Source organism: Trichosurus vulpecula, chromosome 1 (assembly GCF_011100635.1).
Source record: "Trichosurus vulpecula isolate mTriVul1 chromosome 1, mTriVul1.pri, whole genome shotgun sequence".
Taxonomy (NCBI): Eukaryota; Metazoa; Chordata; class Mammalia; order Diprotodontia; family Phalangeridae; genus Trichosurus; species Trichosurus vulpecula.
The window spans coordinates 529,734,712-529,755,237 of NC_050573.1; the positions used below are offsets into that span (position 1 = coordinate 529,734,712).

The window sequence follows — 20,526 nt, forward strand, 5'->3', positions numbered from 1 at the left end:
AAATACATAGAAATGTTATATTGAACATATCTCAAATATTCAAAATACATAGATGCTATTTTTGTTGCTCAGTCGTTTCTGATTCTCTATGACCCTCATTTGAGGTTTTCTTGGCAGAGATACTGGAGTGGTTCGCCATTTCCTTCTCCAGCTCATTTTACAGATGAGGAGACCGAGGCAAACAGGGTGAAGTGAATTGCCTAAGGTCACACAGTTAGTGTCTCAGGCGGAATTTGAAGTCATGTTAGCGAGGAACACGTGGAGGACATATGGGGCAATGGGGTACTTCACCATTCCTAGCACCGCGAGCTCTGTACCACCTAGCTTCCCACACATGCTATATATTATATATTACACACACACGCACAAAACAGATAATATATTATGGATGCTATATATATATGTTTGTTCCAAATTCGTCTGACATCTAAGACGCCGGGGTCGTCCCCGCCCACGCCAGTCATCCAGACTTTGGTCCTGCCCCAGGACCTCCACCGCCCTGGAAGAGAGAGGGAGGCTGAGGACTTTGCGCTGCTCCGCCTCACTTTGAGTCAATTCAAGCGCAAGTGGAGACATCACTCTGTGACGTCACCGGTCCTCCGAGAAACCTTAGGACCAACAACAGCAAGATATCCATATATATTACAAGTACATATGCATTATATATACATATACATATATATGTATATATATATATATATATTTATCTCTACATCCATCCCTCCCTCCGCCCGTCTCCATCTGATCTATCCCATACGCACAGCTAACAGGCCTACCGAGCCCCACGGTCCTTTTCCTCCTGTCTCATCCTTTCCTCCTTTCCCCATCCTCCAGAACCCAATCACCGGCCAGAGCTAAGGACCCGACTAGGGCATTCCTTCAGGGCTTATTTCCTCTTCCAGTTCAAGACTGCCAACTCTGGCACGCTCTCGGTGGGCCCAACCCAGCCAGCCACCGCCTCCATCCGGCTCCTTTTTCCCAGGGAGCCCTGCGGCTATCCTCCGGGAAGTCGGGAAGTCGCTCTCTGTTTCCGGAGCTGCCGGAGGCGGCCTGGCCGGAGCTTGGTTGGGTTGTTTGATGCTGTTGCCATGGAAACCATTCCCCGGAAGTGGGGCCTGTCCGCTGCGCTGGCTGTGCCTGCAGCCTACTCGGCGGGCGGCGGTGGCAGTGGCGGCGACGGCGGCGGCGGCGGCGGCGGCAGCGGGTGGGGGGCATGGCGGACGTGGGGCGCAGAGGCCCACCGAGTCCGTGACTAGCTGCGCCTCCTAGCGGGGATCCCGCCATTCCCGGCTCCCCAGGGCCCCCCACCCGGCCGCCACTATGTCACAGGAAATCAGTGAGCAGGGCTCGGAAGCGGTAAGGGAAGGAAGCGGGCCTCCCCCGCTCCATGTTCAACTGCCACACTCCGCCTCCGCGATGCGATGCTTGGTGTGGGTCGTGAGGGGCGTGGGTGCACGGCGTGGGCCGTCGGAGGACCTGGGTTCAAATGCTGCCTCTGATAGTTACAATCTTGGTTCACTTATTTTCCCTCCCTAGGCCTCAGTTTCTTCCTCTGTGCAATGAAGAGGAAGGAGCTGGATAACCTCCGAGGGCCCCTCCAGCTCTGATAAGCGGAGACAGCGTCCCAAAAGTCTTAGTGTAGCTGTAAGATCTCAAAGCTCAACGTCAAGCTGTGAAAACTTGAAAAGGCACTGAATCTTTTGCGACATGCTTTAAAAAAAATAGCGTTTTTATCTGTTATTTCATTTGGACCTGGAAAAGGAAGCAGCTGTTTCATTTCATCTGTTCTAACTTTGAAGTTTTGGGGGGAGAAGAAAAGGATTTAGAGCTGCAAGGGACGTTGGGGGTCATATAGGCCAATCTCCTCTAATCTTCATTTTACTGATTAGGAAATTGACGAGGGAGGGGAGGGTGGGAAGTGACTTCCCCAAGGAAATAAATGGCAGCGCTGGGATTCAGACTCAAGTCCTCGTATTCCTTCATCGCCTGTGGCATTCCATAGACTCACAGAACTGGAAGTAAACTGAGAGATCTTCCGGTGGCCAGTTCTAGTCCAGTCCCTTCATTTTGCAGAGGTGGCAGCTGGAACCGTGAGAGGTGAAGCAACTAGCCGAAGGTCACACAGCTAGAAAACCTGGCAGAGCCCAAAATCTTAGGGTTCTCGCCATACCACACTGTCTCTTATAGCTTATCCCATTTAATATTGCATTATATTGTCCTCTTTATACCTGTTTTGCTACCCAGTTAGAGCCTATTCTCCCTGAGGTTAGAGATTGTACTTTAGGACTCTGTATTGTCAGCCCAGTTCCCTCTCCTTTACTAGGTGTTCCATGAATATTTGTTGGTGACATTTAACTCAAATGTTTAGTAAATACTTATTAGTTTAGATTCTAAACTCCAGAGCACTAAGATGGGGAGTGATACAATATTTAGAGAAGACAATATATCTTCTTACATGGACAACTATAAAACACAAGTCCTTTTTATTCAGACATTTTCAGTTGTGTATGACTCTTTGTGACCCCATTTGGTGTTTCCTTGGCAGAGACGCTGGAGAGGTTTGCCATTTCGTACTCCAGATCATTTTACAGATGAAGCTGAGGCAAACGGGGTTAAGTGATTTGCCTGAGGTCATGCAGCTAGCCACTAAGTGTCTGAGGTCAGATTTGAACTTGGGAAGGGGAGTCTTCCTGACCCCAGGCACTCTAGCTATTGTTCTACTTTAGAGAAAGCTAAAAAAAAAAGTGGTCTCTGAGGCCCCACATGTAAAGGCTTCTTTTGAGTTGGCCTTTAATGACTCAGTAGGAATTTGATAGGAAAAGATAGCTCAAGAGGACATTATATAGTAAAAGGTAGTGTAGGGCGTGTAGGGTACCTGGAGAGGGGCAGGACAAGGTAGGACTGGAAAGGTAGTTCAAGATCCTGGAGGTCTCTGAATGCCTAATAAATTTGTTTGAACTTTATTCAGTATACAACAGGGAGTCACTGAAGATTTTTGACATGAGTAGTGACAAGACCTGATCTTTACAGGAGGAAGATTAATCTGGTAGAGGCGGATAAATGGATGGTTTGGAGGAATGAGAGTGAAAACTGGCAATCTGTCAGGAGGCTTGCATGGTAATCCATGCAAATGGTAATATCCCTTACTAGTGTTGAAATTGTTGGAATTGAGAGGATGCTTGTGAGATTTGGAGGTAGAAGCAAGGATCACAAAATCCACTAAGTGGTTATGAGATCTGAGAGAGAGGGGAGAGCCAAGAACAATACTAAAGTTTCAAATATAGAGGCCAGTTGAGTGGGTGATGCCTTGAAAAGAAAGAGCAAAGTCAAGAATGGTAATAAAGTTGACTTTGGACATGTTAAGCTTGAGTAGAAAATCAAGGTGAAAGTGTCCTTTTGCCATTTGAAGTCTGATGAGTCTGGAGCACAGAAGATGGATCAAGGCTAGAGGTCAGGTCAGTTGAGATTCATCTTCATAAAGGACATAGTTGAAACTGTAAGAAGATAGGAAGGGGAAAAGTGAAGAGGGTCAAAGAGAATTTGTGGGACACTAACTTTGAGGAATGAGGAGGAGGAGATTTTAAAAAGATACAAAGAAGAAGTGAGGTAGGAGAAACAGATGAGTTTGGTAACTTTGAATCTAAGTAAGAAGTCAGTATCCAAAAGGATGGCATAGAAAGTCAGAGGAGATCTAAAAAAAGGTCATTTTATCTGTCAGGAGCTCGTTGGTGACTTTTAAGAGAGACTAGTTTTAGGAGAGTGATGTGGACAGAAACCAAATTGCAAAGCAGTAAAAAAGCAGTAGATGGGAAGGAAGTGAAGTTTGGGGATAAACTATTTCCAGAAATTTATAGATGAAGGGGCGAAGAGATAGGGAATTCAGTTTAATTCAACTCACATTGAAGTGCCACCTGTGTGAGGCACTATTTTGGTTTCTAGAAGTACAGAGACAAAGAAAGAAACCATACTTGGCCTCATTGAGCTTACATTTTACTAGAGGGATACTAAATGTAAGGAGCTTAAGGTGTAAGCCCTTTGTGGGCTGAAGTGGTTTCATTTTTGTCTTTTTATCCTCAGTGCCTGGCACATAGTAGGCATTTAATAAATGTTTATTCATAGATTGAACGTGTACACAGGTGGAGAATGAGGAAAGCTTTATATAAGTATTCAATGAATCCTACCATTCAGTGGCTCCTGAGCTGAGTCTTGATTGAAGATCGCAAAGGCTCAGTGCAGCCAGAATACTCCTTCACCACCAAAGGGAAACCCAGCACAATTGGGTCATGAGGCTGCGTAGTGGCACAGTATCATCCTAACCCCATTCCCATCGTCAAGGCAGTTGCGATGGAAAAAGTCCTATTTCCTTATGGTTAACAAACTCCCACACACTCTTACTCTCCCAATCCTAGTGAAGACTCTACTGCCTAAGAGTAAACCACCCTTTCCAACCCTACACTGTTCTCATCCTCCACCTTAACCCTATTCCTCCAGTGACATACTGCTGCTCTGCTTGCTCTTTCTACTGTGCCCTCTGGAACTCCCATTCCATAATTAATGAGCTTCCCTTCATTTTTGACTTCTTTTTCTCCTCTTTCTCCCTTCTGGAATTCTCAGAGTTGGCTTCCCCAAAATACCACATCTCTGGCCATCCTTTCTATTACTGGTTGCACTGTTTCATATCTACTAAATACACTGTTCTTTGAGGAGAAATTGAAATATTGTTTTATCCCCATTGCCATTTCCACACTTTTCCCTCTGTTCCCATGGTTCAACAAGTTCTCTTTGGAAATTCGCTCTATCCAAATTTATTACCCAATCTAGAACCTAGTGGCTTTTTTCAACCAGCCCCCATGTCATTCTTCCTCTTCTCAAGAAATTCAGTACCTGGGTCATAGACTTTCTCACTATCTTAACCCCTTCTCTTACTTACACAAGGGGACTTAACTTGATATTCAAATACTTCAATTTTGCAGTTCCTCAGTCTCTTCAATTCCCATTACCTATTCTTCCCCTCCTTCCCCTCTCTGAATCCCCTGGGCAACACACAGGGAAGGTTGTACCTTTCATCTCACCATCACGTACAAGTATTCCACTTCAGTGAGAAAGAACTCTCAAATTCCTTTATTTAGTAATAACCTCCTGTTATTTACTTTGCCTTCTTCCTCCTAAACCTATTCTTACCTTCATTGTGAAGGTAAGCATTTTACCCCTCAATATGTCACCCATGTTCTTGCTTTAATTTCCTTCTTTCACGATCTTGACTCTTGACTTAGCTTAACTCTCTACTATGCTCTCCTTCCTAGACTTTTTTTTTCAGTCTTGTTAACTCTCACACCACATCAAATCCCAACCCTAAATTACTTCCATCTCCCTCCTCAGTACATCCTCCACTTAGCTGCCAAAGTGATCTTCCTAAAGTACAGATAATGCTGAGAAGCTGTGAGATATGTGAGCTTCTGTGTGATGGCCCTAGTCTTTTCAGTGAAATAAGAGATTATAATTTGCTCTTAAGTATTAGGGATAGAGATGCAGTTCGTAGGATCATAGATTAGACCTAGAAAGGACCTTGGATTTTATCAAGTTGGAATCTTGAAAGAAGAAAAGATTTAGAACAGTCACTGGAGAATTTTCTAGTGAGTTGAATTGTAGCTCAAGAGATTTGTCAAGAAAGTGTGAGAGTTAAGCTGTCTTGATTTGTCCAGATCTGTCATTTCATCAGTATAGAAACTCCCTCTGCTAATACAGACCAGGAACTGTTACGTAATGCTTGTATATTGCCTGAAAAGCATTAAGAGAAATGACTTGCCAATGGTCCCATAGCTAGTCTATGTTAGAGGCAGGTTTTGAATCCAGGTCTTCCTCACTACAAGGCTGACTCTGCCTATACCAGCTAAACCACCGTTTTTCTCAGACTGCCTTATATACTCATAAATTTATAGTGGATAAAATCAGCTTGATTTAGTGGTGATGATTATGAGAGCTCAAGGGAGAAAGGAATGGATAAGATGTGCCTGAATCATAGGATTGTAGATCTAGAGCTGGAAGGGGGCCTTAGGGGCCATTGAGTTAAACCCCTCCATTATGTGACTGATGATGAAATAGGCTGAGGGGTTAAGTGAAAGAGCACATCACCTTCATAGAGGTAACCCTCAAGCTTAGTAGGAGTTGCAGCACTAGGCTGAAATGCTGTAGTAAACCTATTTAACTCTCTGTTAACTTTGAACGGATTATATGATTTATGGATTATCTACGTCCTCCACCCAACCCATGCTGTCCAGTTATGTTTCAGAAGAATTAAGAGGGGTCAGAGTTTACATAGACTTGTCTAAGAATATATTCACAGAGTCTCATATGTCTCCCTAAGTTTCTAATTAGTGTTACATGTTTTATGTCTTTTTTTATCCAATAGTTTAGGTCATAAAGAGTGAATTAGAGTAGTTAAGTTGTGAAATTATCTCTAGGTTAGTTTGAAAATAATGTAACATTCTGCACAATAATGTGTTTGAGCCACGTAATTTGATCATTAAATAAGGATTATCCAGAGTGAAGAGGGCCTGCTTTACTGATATAAAATTTCCTACTCATCTTTTCTGCAAAAATGTCAAAAAAAAGTTTGCAGGAATTGAAAGCAAGGGTGTGGAAATACTGTAACAGTATGCAAATGCCCTGATTTTTTGTTCTCCTGTGAAACAACTCATGTCCCTGTTTAGGCATTGTGCATAGTGTTATCACAGCAGGGAGCAGAATGATTAACTGAAGAGATGTAGTAGTATGTTAATAAAGGAGCTGAGTAATAACATGACAGGTATGCTACAAGGAATTCTTCCTTTGGGAAATTAAACACTCTATGTGGTACTTGTCCCTCCTCCGTCTGAAATTATGTCAGTAAATGATGTCTTTCATTCCCTACCCAGTAACATTTCCTTGCTTCACCAGGATCTCATTTTCATTCCTTTAAAAAAAAAACTACCCTTCTAATCAAATAAATTCACTGTAGGATAGAGATGATGACCAGAAAGGACCATGAAAGGAACAGAAGCACCTAAATTGACTTACATAAACAATAAGGATAGTGTCTTTTATTTAGGATGTTGGAATCAGTCAGCCAACAGGTATTTATTAAGTGCCTACTAAGTGCAGGATCTGTGCTAGGTGCTGGATATAATGGCAAAGATTAGACAGTCTGCCCTCAAGGACCTTACATTTTCCTGGAAGAACTTAAAGATGAGATTGAAGAATCCTCTCAACTCATTGCAATTGCTTACATTTGAATAACTTGCCGTGTAGCGCATCTGTAGTCAGAAGAACTAGGTTCACAACCCATTTCCACTACTTACTGCCGTCAGTGTGATTAATGAGCAAATATCTTCACCTTGCTGGGCCCTGGTTTCTTCAGCTACAAAATGAGAGAAATGAACTAGATAATCTCAGAGGTCCTTTCTAGTTCGAAATCTTATGATTTGAAATCATAAAGGAAGAGGGTAGAACTATTGCACTCTTATAGTATTATGGAACGTAATCATAGTGCCAGCCAACACTGTTGATATTTGGTAACTATTAACTGAATTTTGAACAGAAACATGCTTTAACACATTATTGGGCAGATCGAAAGAAGACAGCCTAGGACTTACCATAATGTGCTTTAATAGTCCATGTCCTCATCATATGTAAATACTTTAATTAATACTGTTCTTTTTCAAACAGCTAAATGATCATCATTTGTACCCGTGTTGACATAAGTAGCCACTGTGAGATCCTCTCTTTTTAGGGTTTATTAACTAGGATGTAGAATTTTTAGGGAGACTAGACCAAAGGTTAGAAGCAGATGGATGCCCCTTGGGGATGCTGTAATTACTTTATATTCTTTCCTTTGTTGAAATGTTTATGCATAATCTTGTAATCAGACATTTGTTTTGGCATGGGCCAAACATTCTGACCTTGTTTAAGGTCAAGCACCCAGTGCTGAAGATCAGATTTTATAGTAGGTGTTTTTATCATCTGGAGATTATCCAAATCCAGGTAATAAGTTATTATAATAGAGTCAGCTATGTATAGCAGCCATAAAATAGATCTGCTATAACAATGGCCATACACATCTAAATAAATTTTGTAGGACCAATAAAATTATTGTACCATAAAGCAACAGTAGTTAACCCAGTAAATGACGTTTGAACAGCCCCCGTGCAATTTGAAATGCAGTAGGACTCCAACAGCATGTTATTACCTGGGCTTGAATAGTATACCTAAGACAAATCATGTCTCTTGAAATATAAATACCTACTGTAAAATCTGAATGTAACGTTGCTAGTCTTATAATATAGGTGCTAGTCCTAATCTTCAGCACTTGGTATCCGTTATATTCAAAAGGAATTGAAAACCTTCCATCTTTTCTGTTTCTGAAAAACTGGATCTAGATTAGCAGTAGGTAAATTGGCATATTCTTACATATGAGAAAATGTTTTTTTCTACTTGGCAACTTTGTCTTGACAGCATATTCAGTTAGCTAATACATAACCTCTAAAGATTGGGAGTGGAAAAGGACCTTCATAAATAAAAGTCTCTTGCTTTCCAATGTGGTCATATCAGTGGATTTTTAAGACAGAATTTTCACCTTGTTTAACAGAATAGGTTCATCTATGGCCTTTCTCATCACCAAGTACATTGATTGAAGGAGAAAATAAGAGCAACTCTTTAAAATGAAGCACTTTTATTTAGAAGTATTTTAAAATCTGATCTAGGGATTCCATAGAAAGCCATCACTTTGTTTTATTGTCATTGAATCACCAGGCTGTTTTCTTTCTACCTATATGATTTGATAGCAAGATTGAATAAGCTAGTAGCTATTCAATCTATGAATTTTCCTCTTTTTGGACCAGAATCTTGAGAGTCAATATGAGATAGTAGGGAAAGAGAGCCAGCTTAAGAATCAGGAAGACCTGAGTTCAAGTCCTTCCTACCTCTGACATATGTAGGCTCTGTAACTCAGACTAAGTTAATTAACTCAGTGCCTTGGGGAACTTTGTCTTTATGGTACAGATCTACATAGAGTGAATGAAAAAGCATTTATTTAGGTTTTATGTGGAGGATGCAGATATGAAAGTAGATAGTTCATCATGCTCTCAAGAAGCTTATATTCTGCTGTTGTTGGTCTCTTCGTGACCCTATTTGGGGTTTCCTTGACAAAGATAATTGGAGTAGTTTGCCATTTCCTTTTTTACCTCGTTTTACAGATTTTACAGAAACTGAGGCAAAGAGGCTTAAGTAACCTTTCCAGAGTCACACAGCTAGTGTCTCAGGCCTGATGTGAACTCAGGAAGAGGAGTCTTCCTAACTCTATGCCCAACACGCTTCCACTGCACCTCCTAGCAGCCCAACTTATATTCTAATTATTAGAATTATTATATATATAATATTCTAATTGTTAGAATTATATATATGATCTAATTACTAGAATTATTATATATATATGTAATATTCTAATTATTAGCATCTAATAGATACCAAGTGGATTGGTAGCCCGCAAAGGGAGTTTTGGCCTTGGGAGACATTTCATTTCCACATCATTTCCAGAAGCAATGGGAGTACTGATTTTCTTATTGTGCCCAGAGCAATATGTGGAAAGGAGAAGGGGAGCAGACTACCAGTCCAAAGGAGGGCAGATATCCAGATGCCTATGGGGGAAAGCTCCATGAGATGTGAAGCATGGCCTGGGGCTGCCTAGATATATTGGGGTATGTGAGTTTGTATACACTCACAATCAGGATCAGCCCCAGAGTGGGAATTCCAAAACTGAGTAGATTAACTCTTCCTGGGAGGAGAGAGGAGAAGTGGTCTTTGGATGACTGTTCTGAAGTGTGCTATTCCAGGTGGGATAGGGGTGAGGAGTGTCAGGGCATATAGCAGAATGCCAGGTATGGATGAATAGATAACATCAGAACAGGGAGTTTCCTTGTTGAGAGTTCCCTAGACCAGTATGTGTATTCACAGGTCTGGTTTCTTCTCTTAGTATAGTTAAATTAACTATTGCTAGCTTAGGAGATTTTATGAGATGAGAGCAGTAGGAGCCAAACCAGATTAATAAAATGATGTTATACACATCTCTTTTTTCTAGGGAGATGACAGTCTATCCGCGAATACCTACGAATCAGACTTAGAGATGGTAAGTGAACACTTTCCAATCAGCTGTATGCTTTAGTACCCTGGCAAATGCAATCTTGTAAACATCCTAGACAGTGCTTTGGTCCCATTTTTACTTTGTATGGGTCAGGTTCTGGAGTAGAAATTTTAAATATTACTTAGGGTTTGAAAAAACCAGGTTTGAGATGCTCAAAGGAGTAATTTTTACAAATTAAATAACAAATGGTCAGCATTTCATCTATAAGGAGGAAAACTGTTCAATGGCAGAGTTCAAATAAATGGTAAAGGTTATTGTATGTATTAGAAAATAAGGACATCCAAATTCTGTGCAGGAAAGCTCTTATAGTTCTTGTCATGTCTTAATTTCTACAGATGTATAGCAGGCCATTCTATTATGTTGAAAACAATGTTTCAGAGAGAATACTTTTTTTTTTGCATTGGTTGTCTCTTCATTAACAGAACTTACACTTGCTTGTAGTGGTGGTAGCGCTCAAGAGCAGTAGGAGAAGCTACGAATTATAACTACTTAGTTACTGTAGACAAGGAGTTGTGGAGTTGTTGAGATCCTTCTCTGGGTAGCATCCTAATGTGGCTTAATTCTTTTGAAGTTGTCATGCTTTCTGTCTTTCCTTTGTATTGTTATGTATGTCACTTTGAATCCCCATGTAGTATTAGGTTTAGCTAAATCTGATCTTATTTTGATGGATCGTTGTGTTATAAGCCTTCACCTTTGCTCAGTCTTCTCCTTTAAGTCAGATAAGTTAGTTGCCCATATTTTTGCTATGAGACTCCCGCTGACATATTACTGAAAATCATTACTCTTTTACAGGTCACATGTTAAGTGTTTCAGTAGTGGTACTGTTTTGTAACAGAAAAACACAACATATTTTTACATCATTTCTTCTGCCTTTCAGAAATCAAAAAAGAAAACTTTTCACAAATATCCACCAAGATCACCAAGTAAGTATGATACAGTTCTTTTCCTCTGATCTTCTACGCATAGAGACACACATAAACTGTTTTACATTGGAAATGTTATGCATTTCTTTTTCGTTAAGCTGTCCTTCACTAGTGCCCTAGGAAGTAGGCCAAAATACTTTCTTTCTACAGATGGGTAAAGTCAGACAGCTCAACTTGCTGGCATATGTTTATAGTGGACTCTGAGTTAGGACTTAGGCTTTCATTGAATTATATCATTTTAGAGTTGGAAACAGTGGCAGAAGGAAATCTAGTCCAGCTTCTCTGGAAATCCATTTGCTTTTCCGTGCTGCTGCTACCACCTAATTCATGCCCTCCTCAGCTCTCTCCTAGATGACTTTAATCACCTCCTACTTGTCCTCCTTTCCCCATTCTCTCCCATTTTTCAGCCCATCCTTCCCATAGCTTTCACAAAGATCTTCCTGCCTAAAGTGATGGGTTCTCTGTTCAGAAACTTCAATGGTTACTTCTTGACTCTAGGATAAAATAGAAACTCTTGAGCCTGACAGTTAGGGTTCTCTTGGTTTGGTTCCAGCCAGCCTTTCAGATTTTACTTTGTGTTACTCCCCTCTCACCTCATAGTTACTATATTTGTGGTAGGTTTCTAAGAGGGAAATGTTTTGTAACTACTGTTTGTGCCAGTATATCTTAGTAAGAGCTAACTGTGTCTACTGACTGCCTGTTAATGGGCATCACTTGAGTGTCAGAGACTATGGTCACTGGGTACTGTAGAACCTGTGGGAGTACTAGCTATCCTCTAGGGATCCAAATTATGAATGTGATTGCAAATTGGGGGAGTAACCAGAAGATGTGCTACACATATTTGTATTTATTTACATGTCTATGTTGTCTGCTCCTATGGCAATTCCTTGAGGGCAGGGACTATTTTATTTGTCTTTGTATCCCCAGCTCCTCCTGGGACAATGCCAAAGCATTTGACCACTTGGTGGCTAGAGGAGCCTGTCTAACCTTAGGTAGGCTTGTCTTCAGGTGACCTTTACTCACATCTGATCCTTGCTCAACTGTTTTTGGCATTTGCCAGGGATTATGCTTTGCTGGCATAACTTTTGAGAATTGCTGTATCATGATGAGGTACCAGAATCAGACTTTAGAGTAGGATTTCATTTCATTGACAAATTTAAAAACAAAAATATTGCTATAGTGGCTTTTTCCCTTGATAGTTTAATATTTTATTATTTTCCCCAATTACATGTAAAAATAATTTTCAACATTTATTTTTTAAAATTTTCAAATTCTCTCCCTCCCCTCACTGAGAAGGCAAGCAGTTTGATATAGGTCATACATGTGCAGTCAAACAAAATACTATATTAGTCATGTTGTGAAAGAAAGCACAGAAGAAAAAAAAGCATAAGAAAAACTAAAAAGGTTTCTAAAAGTATGCTCTAATCTGCATTCAGTCTCCATCAGTTCTTTCTCTGGAGGTAGTGTTGGCATTTTTCATCATAAATCCTTCAAAATTGTCTCAGATTATTGTATTGCTGAAAATGGCTAAGTCATTTACAGTTGATCACCATACAGTATTGCTGTCACTGTGTACAGTGTTCTCTTGGTTCAGCTTATTTCACTTTGCATTATTAGTTCATGTAAGTCTTTCCAGGTTTTTTCTGAGAGCATCCTGCTCATCATTTCTTACAGCGCAGTAGTATTCTACTACAATCATATACCACAACTTGTTCAACCATTCCCCAATTGATGGGCATTCCCTCAATTTCCAGTTCTTTGTCACCACAAAAAGAGCCACCATAAATATCTCTGTACATTAAAGTCCCTTTCCTTTTTTGTTTTTTTATCTCTTTGGGATATAGACTTGTAGTGGCATTTCTAGGACAAAGGTATGCATGATTTTATAGCTCTTTGGGCATAGTTCTAAATTACTCTCCAGAATGGTTGAACTAGTTCACAACTCCACCAACAATGCATTAGTCTCTCAGTTTTTCCACATCCCCTCTAACATTTGTCATTTTCCTTTTCTGTCATATCAGTCAATCTGATAGGTGTGGGGTGGCACCTCTGAGTTGTTTTAATTTATATTTCAATCAGTAGTGATTTAAAGCATTTTTTCATATGATTGTATATAGCTTTGATTACTTTGTCTGAATATTGCTTGTTCATATCCTTTGACCATTTATCAACTGGTGAATGACTTGTTTTCTTATAAATTTGATTCAGTTCACTATTTAAGAATGAGGCCCTTATCAGGGAAACTTGCTGTAAAAATTATTTTCACAGTTACAGTTACTAACTGTAGATTTCCCTCCATCCTATTTTTCCTTCTCTTTATCCTACTCTCTCTTCTTTCACCCTGTCCATCCTTAAAGTGTTTTGCTTCTGACTACAACCTTTCCTAATCCACCCTCCCTTCTATCAGTCCCCGTCCTCTTCTCTTATCCCGTTTCCTTCCTACTTTCCTATAGGCTAAGATAGATTTATGTACCCAAATGAGTATGTATGTTATTCCTTCTTTGAGCCAAATCTGATGAGAGTAAGGTCTACACGCTCTGCCCCTTTTTCCCAACACCTTCTTCTTCCCCTTCACTGTAAAAACTCTTTTTGTGACTCTCTTATGTGAGATAATTTATCCCATTCTACCTCTCCCTCCTTTTCCCAGTGTATTCCTCTTTTTCACCCCTTAATTTTTTTTTAGATATTATCTCATCATATTCAACTCATAGACATGCCCTCTGTCTATGTATACTCCTTGTAACTGCCCTAGTAATGATGAAGTTCTTAGAAATTACAAGTATCATCTTCCCATATAGGAATATAAATAGTTTAACCTTACTGAATCTCTTATGGTTTCTCTTTTCTATTTACCTTTTTGTGCTTTTCCTAAGTCTTGTATTTAAAAGTTAGATTTTCTATTCAGCTCTGGTCTTTTTATCAGGAATGCTTGAAAGTCCTCTATTTCATTAAATATCCATTTTTTTCCCCTGAAGGATTATAGGCAGTTTTACTGGGTAGGAGATTCTTCTTGGTTGTAATCCTACTTCCTTTGCCCTCTAGAATATCAGAGTCCAAGCCCTCCAGTCTTTGAATGTAGAAGATGCTCAATCTTGGATTATCATGACTATGACTCCACAATATTTGAATGGTTTTTTTCTGGCTGTTTGCAGTATTTTCTCCTTGACCTGGGAGCTCTGGAATTTGGCTGTGATATTCCTGGGAGTTTTCATTTTGGGATCTCTTTCAAGAGATGATTGGCAGATTCTTTCCATTTCTGTTCTATCCTCTGGTTCTAGGATATTAGGGCAGTTTTCCTTGATAATTTCTTGAAAGATGAGGTCAAGGTTCTTTTTTTGATCACGGCTTTCAGGTAGTCTAATAATTCTTAAAATTATCTCTCCTGGAACATTGTGCACAGTAACAGAAAAATTGTGCAATGATCAACTATGATAGACTTATCTCTTCTCCGCAATACAATGATCCAAAACAATTCTAAGAGATTCATGATGGAAAATGCTACCATATCCAGAGAAAGAACTGTGAAGTCTGAATGCCAATTAAAGCATACTATTTTCACATATTTTTTTCTCATGGTTTTTCCTTTTTGTCCGTTTCTTCTTTCACAACATGACTAATGTGGAAATACATTTAACAAGATTGCACATATATAACCTATATCAGATTGTTTGCCATCATGGAGGAAGGAAGAGGGAGGAAGAGAGAAAAACTGGAACTCAAAAATCTTATAAAAACTGAATATTGAAAACTATCTTTGCATGTAATTGGAAAAAATAAAGTACATTTCCTTCGACCTATTTTCCAGGTCAGATTTTTCCCCAACGAGGTATTTCACATTTTTTTCATTCTTTTGAATTTATTTTATTGTTTCTTGAAGTATCATGAAATCATTAGCTTCCACTTACCCAATTCTAATTTTTAAGGAATTATTTTCTTCATTGAGTACCTCCTTTTCCCTTTGGCCAATTCTACTTTTTAAGGAGTTCTTTAATTACTTTTTGTACATCTTTTTCCATTTGGCTAATTCTGCTTTTCTTTTTAAATTTATTTTTTATTTTTAGTTTACAACGTTCAGTTCTGTAAGTATTTGGGTTCCAAATTTTCTCTCCCTCCCACTTCTCCCCCCACCCCCCCAAGATGGCATGTAATCCAATGTAGGTTCTACATATACCTTCACATTGGACATATTTACATAATAGTCCATTTGTAATGAAGAATTATAACCAATTGAATAATCATGAGAAAGGAGAAACGAAACCAAATTAAAAAAGGGGAAAAAAAAAGAGAGAGAGAGAGCAAAAAGTTTGCCTCAATCTGCATGCAGACTCCATAATTCTTTTACAGGATGTGCATAGCTTTTTCCATCATGAGTCTTTTGGAGCTGTCTTTGAACCTTGCATTGATGAGAAGAGTCAAGTCTATCAAAGTTAGCCCTTACAGATATAATGTTTCTGTAATCATGTATAATGATCTCCTGGTTCTGCTCCCCTCACTCAGCGTCAGTTTGTATAAGTCATTCCAGCTTATAATGAAGTCCATCTGCTCCTCATTTCTTTTTTATTTTTTTTTTAATTTTTTGAGGGGGGGCAGGGCAATTGGGGTTAAGTGACTTGCCCAAGGTCACACAGCTAGTAAGTGTGTCAAGTGTCTGAGGTCAGATTTGAACTTAGGTCTTCCTGACTCCAGGGCCAGTGCTCTACTCAACTGTACCACCTAGCTGCTCCCATGCTCCTCGTTTCTTATAGCACAATAGTATTCCATTACATTCATATACCACAGTTTGTTTAGCCATTCCCCAATTGATGGGCATCCCCTTGATTTCCAATTCTTTGCCACCACAAAAAGAACTGGTATAAATATTTTTGTACATATGAGTTCCTTTCCCATTTGTATGATCTCTGGGATGTAGCCCTAGAAGTGGCATTGCTGGGTCAAAGGGTATGCACATTTTTATAGCCCTTTGGGCATAGTTCCAAATTGCTCTCCAGAATGTCTGGATCAGTTCCAATTCTCCTTTTTAAGAAGTTCAGTGGATTTTTTTATATCTTTTTCCATTTGGCCAATTCTGCTTTTTAAGGAATATTTCTCTTCAGTAGATCTTTGTGCCTGTTTTAACATTTGGCCTATTCTGTTTTTGAAGGTGTTATTTTCTTCATTTTTTTTTTTTGTGCCTCTTTTACCAAAGTGTTGACTCTTTTTTCGTGATTTTCTTGCATCATTCTCATTTCTCTTCCAAATTTTTCCTCTACTTCCCTTATTTGATATTTTTTAAAAAATCATTTATTTTTAGTTTGCAACATTCAGTGCCACAAGCTTTCGAGTTCCAAATTTTCTCCTCCCCCCTCCCTAAGATGGTGTGCAAATCTGATGTAAGTTCGACAAATACTTTTACATTAAACATTTTCACATTTGTCATGTTGTAAAGAGGAATTCTGACCAATGGAATGAACCATGAGAAAGAAGAAACAAAACAAAATAAAAAAGAGAGGGAACAAATAGTCTGCTTGGATCTGCATTCAGACTCCGTAATTCCTTCTCTGGATGTGTTTAGCATTTTCCATCATGAGCCTTTTAGAGTTGTCTTAGACCCTTGCATTGCCGAGAAGAGCCAAGTCTGTCAAAGTTACTCATCACACAATGTGGCTGTAACTGTGTATGATTATGATGTTGTCCTGGTTCTGCTTCCCTCGCTCAGCATCAGTTCATATAAGTCTTTCCACGTTTTTCTGAGGTCCACCTGCCCATCATTTCTCATAGCACAATAGTATTCCATTATATTCATATACCACAACTTGTTCAGCCATTCCCCAATTGATGGGCATCCCCTCAATTTCCAGTTCTTTGTCACCACAAAAAGAGCTGCTATAAATATTTTTGTACATGTGGGTTCTTTTCCCATTTGTATGATATAGCTCCAGAAGTGGTTTTGCTGGGTCAAAGGGTACGTACACTTTTATAGCCCTTTCTTATTTGATTTTTAAAATCCTTTTTGAGTTCTTCCAGAAATTCTTTTTGGACCTGAGACCAATTCACATTTTTCTTTTGTGGGTGGGGGAGGGCCCTTTGGATGTAGCAGTTTTGACTTTGTTGTCTTCTGAGTTTGTGTTTTGATCTTTCCTGTCACCATAATAACTTTATGTGGTCTGGTTCTTTTTTTTAGTACATGCTCATTTTTCTAGCCCATTTCTTGTCTTTTAACTTTATGATAAAGTTAAGCTGTGCTCCCAGAGTGGAAAGGGCACTGTCCCAAGCTTCGGGGTTTTTGTGCTGCTGTTTTCAGAGCTAGTTCTGGGGGTCTATAAATTTTCAGTTTTTCCAAGGTGGTGTGATCTAAGGGAAGATATGTTTACTTCTCTTCTGGTCTGTGAGCAACCACAAGTATTCTCTTCTGCTCTAAACTATGACCAGGGTCCCCCCATCCCCTGTAGCTGCCAGCTCTGGTGTGTTACTGTTTCTCTTTGTCCTGGTACTCTGACCTAGGACTGGGACCTGGAACTGCATATGGGTAAAGAGACAACCCTTGTGATCTCCTTCTGCCCAATTGTCTGACTCGTTTACTATCTTTGGGCTGAGAGTTCTGGAAGCCCAGAAACTGCTTGTGCTGATTCAGTTGCTCCCAAGGCCTGCTTTTGGCTTGGAGAGGTGAGGTCTGCTGCTGGCCCACCAAGGTGTTGCCTATGCTGAACTGTGCTGTACTCTCACTTCAGTGCAACAGACCTTTCCTGCCAGCCTTTTAAGTTATCTTGGGTTGGAAAATTGTTTCACCTTGTCCTTTCGTGGGTTCTGTCACTCCAGAATTTGTTTTGAGGTATTATTTTAAACTTGTTTACTTTTTTTTTTGGAGGGCGGAGGCAAGGCAATTGGGGTTAAGTGACTTGCCCAAGGTCATACAGCTAGTAAGTGTCAAGTGTCTGAGGTCACATTTGAATTCAGATCCTCCTGACTCCAGGCTGGTGCTCTACCCACTGTGCCACCTAGCTGCCCCCATTTTAAAGTTGTTTAGAAGAGAATTTGAGAGCTCGGCCGAGTTCTTGCCTTTTCTCCACTATCTCTTAGTTTTCCTTGTGACTTTCTTTACTAGCAAAAGATAAACTCTTTTTTACACTTTTTGCTGCTGGGGTCATCTTATTAAAAATAGGAACCTCTGAAACTTTAGGGATAAAAATCAAATGAGCTGAGAACGGCAGTCATCAACTAATTAGGATTTGAAAGGGCAATGTTAAGAAGTTGAAACACTCATTTACCCTAAAGTCTTAGTGAATAATCTGAAGAATGTGCAAAGAATAATTTACTCAAACTTGGGAATCTTTTGAACCTGTCTCTCTTACCATTCTTTCTCTAGTCACATTAACCTGGCCTCACTCTCTCCTCTCCCGAATATGTCATATTTTCCTTTTCTGTGTCATTTTTTTCTCTTCCTTTTTCCTCTTTTGTTTCTCTGTCCTCTTTTCCCTAAGGTGATATTCCTCAATTCCCTTTTCATTCTTTTTACAATGTCTACTAGTAATGTCCTAAATATAGAATTGAAGTATACTTTTAAGTATTTGTTCTAGTTATTTATTAAAGTTTTATTTTCCACGTTCTTAATTTTAAAATCAGGTAAGTTTAATTATGTCTCTCAGATTACATTTTTTTTTCCTAAACATTAAGGCGTTGACTATTTGTAAGGCATCAAGCCTAGACATTGGGAATACAAAGATGAAATAGTCTCAAGGAACTTTAGTTCTACTTCAAGGGAGATACAACATGTGCAAAAAATAAGTAAAATTCAAGAACTGAGGAAAGACAGAGTACTAACAGCTCAGTGGGGGGATGGGGAATCAGGGCCGGCTTCTTGGGAAAGCCTACGCTGAGTCTTGAAAGACGACAAGGATAGCGAGGGACAGATATCAAGAGGAGTACAGGCACGGGGTAGAACATTGAGTATCCGGTATTGCCGATCACTGGTAGTCCAATTTGGTGAGAGCATAGAGTTTATAAAGGGTAGTATGGAATAAGACTAGAAAGGTAGGTGGGTACCAGATTGTAGAGGGCCTTAAATTCCAGGCATTTCTATTTTGGTTCCCTAATTGCCCTATACCTCAGTTTCTTCATTTATGAAGGGGAGTTGGATTAAATAGCCTTGCTTTCCTTTATAGCTACAAATCTGTGACCTGTGATCATTACTCCAGCTACTTTTAACTTGTCTCCAGTTGTCACCACTTTGCTGTTTCACCAATATAATCATCTCTCTTCCTAATTTCCCTGTTTTAGTTGAGGATAGCATCATTCTCTCAGTCACCCACTTAAAATCTTGTAGCAGTCCTCAAGTGTTCCTTCTTCACTGCTTATATCAGATTAGCCGCCAGTCATCTGTGTTCTACCTCAGTCAGGCCTCATTTCCATTTTTGCTGCCACCATCTTAATCAGGGCCCTTCTTACCTCTTCAGTAGTAGCCTCCTAACTTAACTCTTCTGCCTGCCTCTAGCCTCTCCCCTTCTATCATTCATACAGCTGCCCAAGTAATCTTCCTAATATGCAGTTTTGATTCTGTCACTTTTCTCTCACTTTAAAGCTTTGTGTAGTGGTTTTCTCCTGTCAAATGAGTTCAAAGCGAACATTTCAGCTGGTTTTCAAGATCTTCTGTAATTTAATTCTAGTCTACCTTTCCACCTGTATTTCACAATATAGTGAGTATTCTACACTCTAGCCAATACTGGACAATTGGCACTTGTGTACTCTCACCCTACCTTCTCCTACTGACACTCTGACCTCACATCTCCACACTTTGAAATCTTTCTTTTCAAGGCCTAGTTCAGGACCTATCTCCATGAGGCTTTTCCTAATCCCTTTAGCTAGAAGTGTATTCTCTCTTAAATTTTGCGGAAAATCTCAAAATTGAAAGGGGTCTCAGAGCCACCTAATAATCCAGCTATCTCTGAAAAGGATTTCTTCTGCAGTATAACTGACTAGTGGTTATCCAGTGCCTGCTGAAGTCTTCCTGTGTGGAGGAACCTACTAACTCTGGCAGCCCATTCCACTTTTAGATAACTATTTGTTAGGATTTTTTACCTTACCTCAGGCCTAAATTTACCTCCTTCGAACTTGTACCCATCACAGCACTCTTGTTTGTCCTCTCCTCTTCCTTTAATCATACTTTGCCTTTTATCATAGTTATTTGTATACATATCTACTCCCTTCCCTGACCCTCCTTTGGATGGGAAGTTCCTTGAGGGGTAAGGACAGTATTCGTCTTCATTTTTGTATCCCCAGCACCTAGAAGAGTGTTTTAACAATTAGTGTAGACTTTGTAAATATATTGTGAATTGATGACTTGACCTTCTGTGTAAGCTTCAACTGTTCCCTCTCCTCCCCAGGCTCCCCCTTCTCCCCTCAGTGGATCAACCCTCAGAAGAACAGGTTTCCAGTTCCTTCTGTAACTTTTAATAG

At 39.8% G+C, this 20,526-nt stretch overlaps 1 protein-coding gene across 4 annotated transcripts in view; it reads left to right on the forward strand.

The window, feature by feature from the left end:
- The first annotated feature begins 1,117 nt into the window (after nucleotides 1-1,117).
- IQCE (IQ motif containing E) overlaps nucleotides 1,118-20,526 on the forward strand; it is a 79,149-nt gene continuing 59,740 nt past the window's right edge. For 3 of the 4 annotated variants that reach the window (XM_036741294.1, XM_036741296.1, XM_036741297.1), the window contains exons 1-3: nucleotides 1,140-1,356; nucleotides 10,112-10,159; nucleotides 11,052-11,097. In XM_036741294.1, the coding sequence (XP_036597189.1) occupies nucleotides 1,321-1,356; nucleotides 10,112-10,159; nucleotides 11,052-11,097 (130 nt within the window). In that variant the 5' untranslated portion in view covers nucleotides 1,140-1,320. Of the gene's footprint in view, nucleotides 1,357-10,111; nucleotides 10,160-11,051; nucleotides 11,098-20,526 lie in introns of all 4 variants that reach the window. The other variant, XM_036741295.1, reaches the window with a different exon arrangement.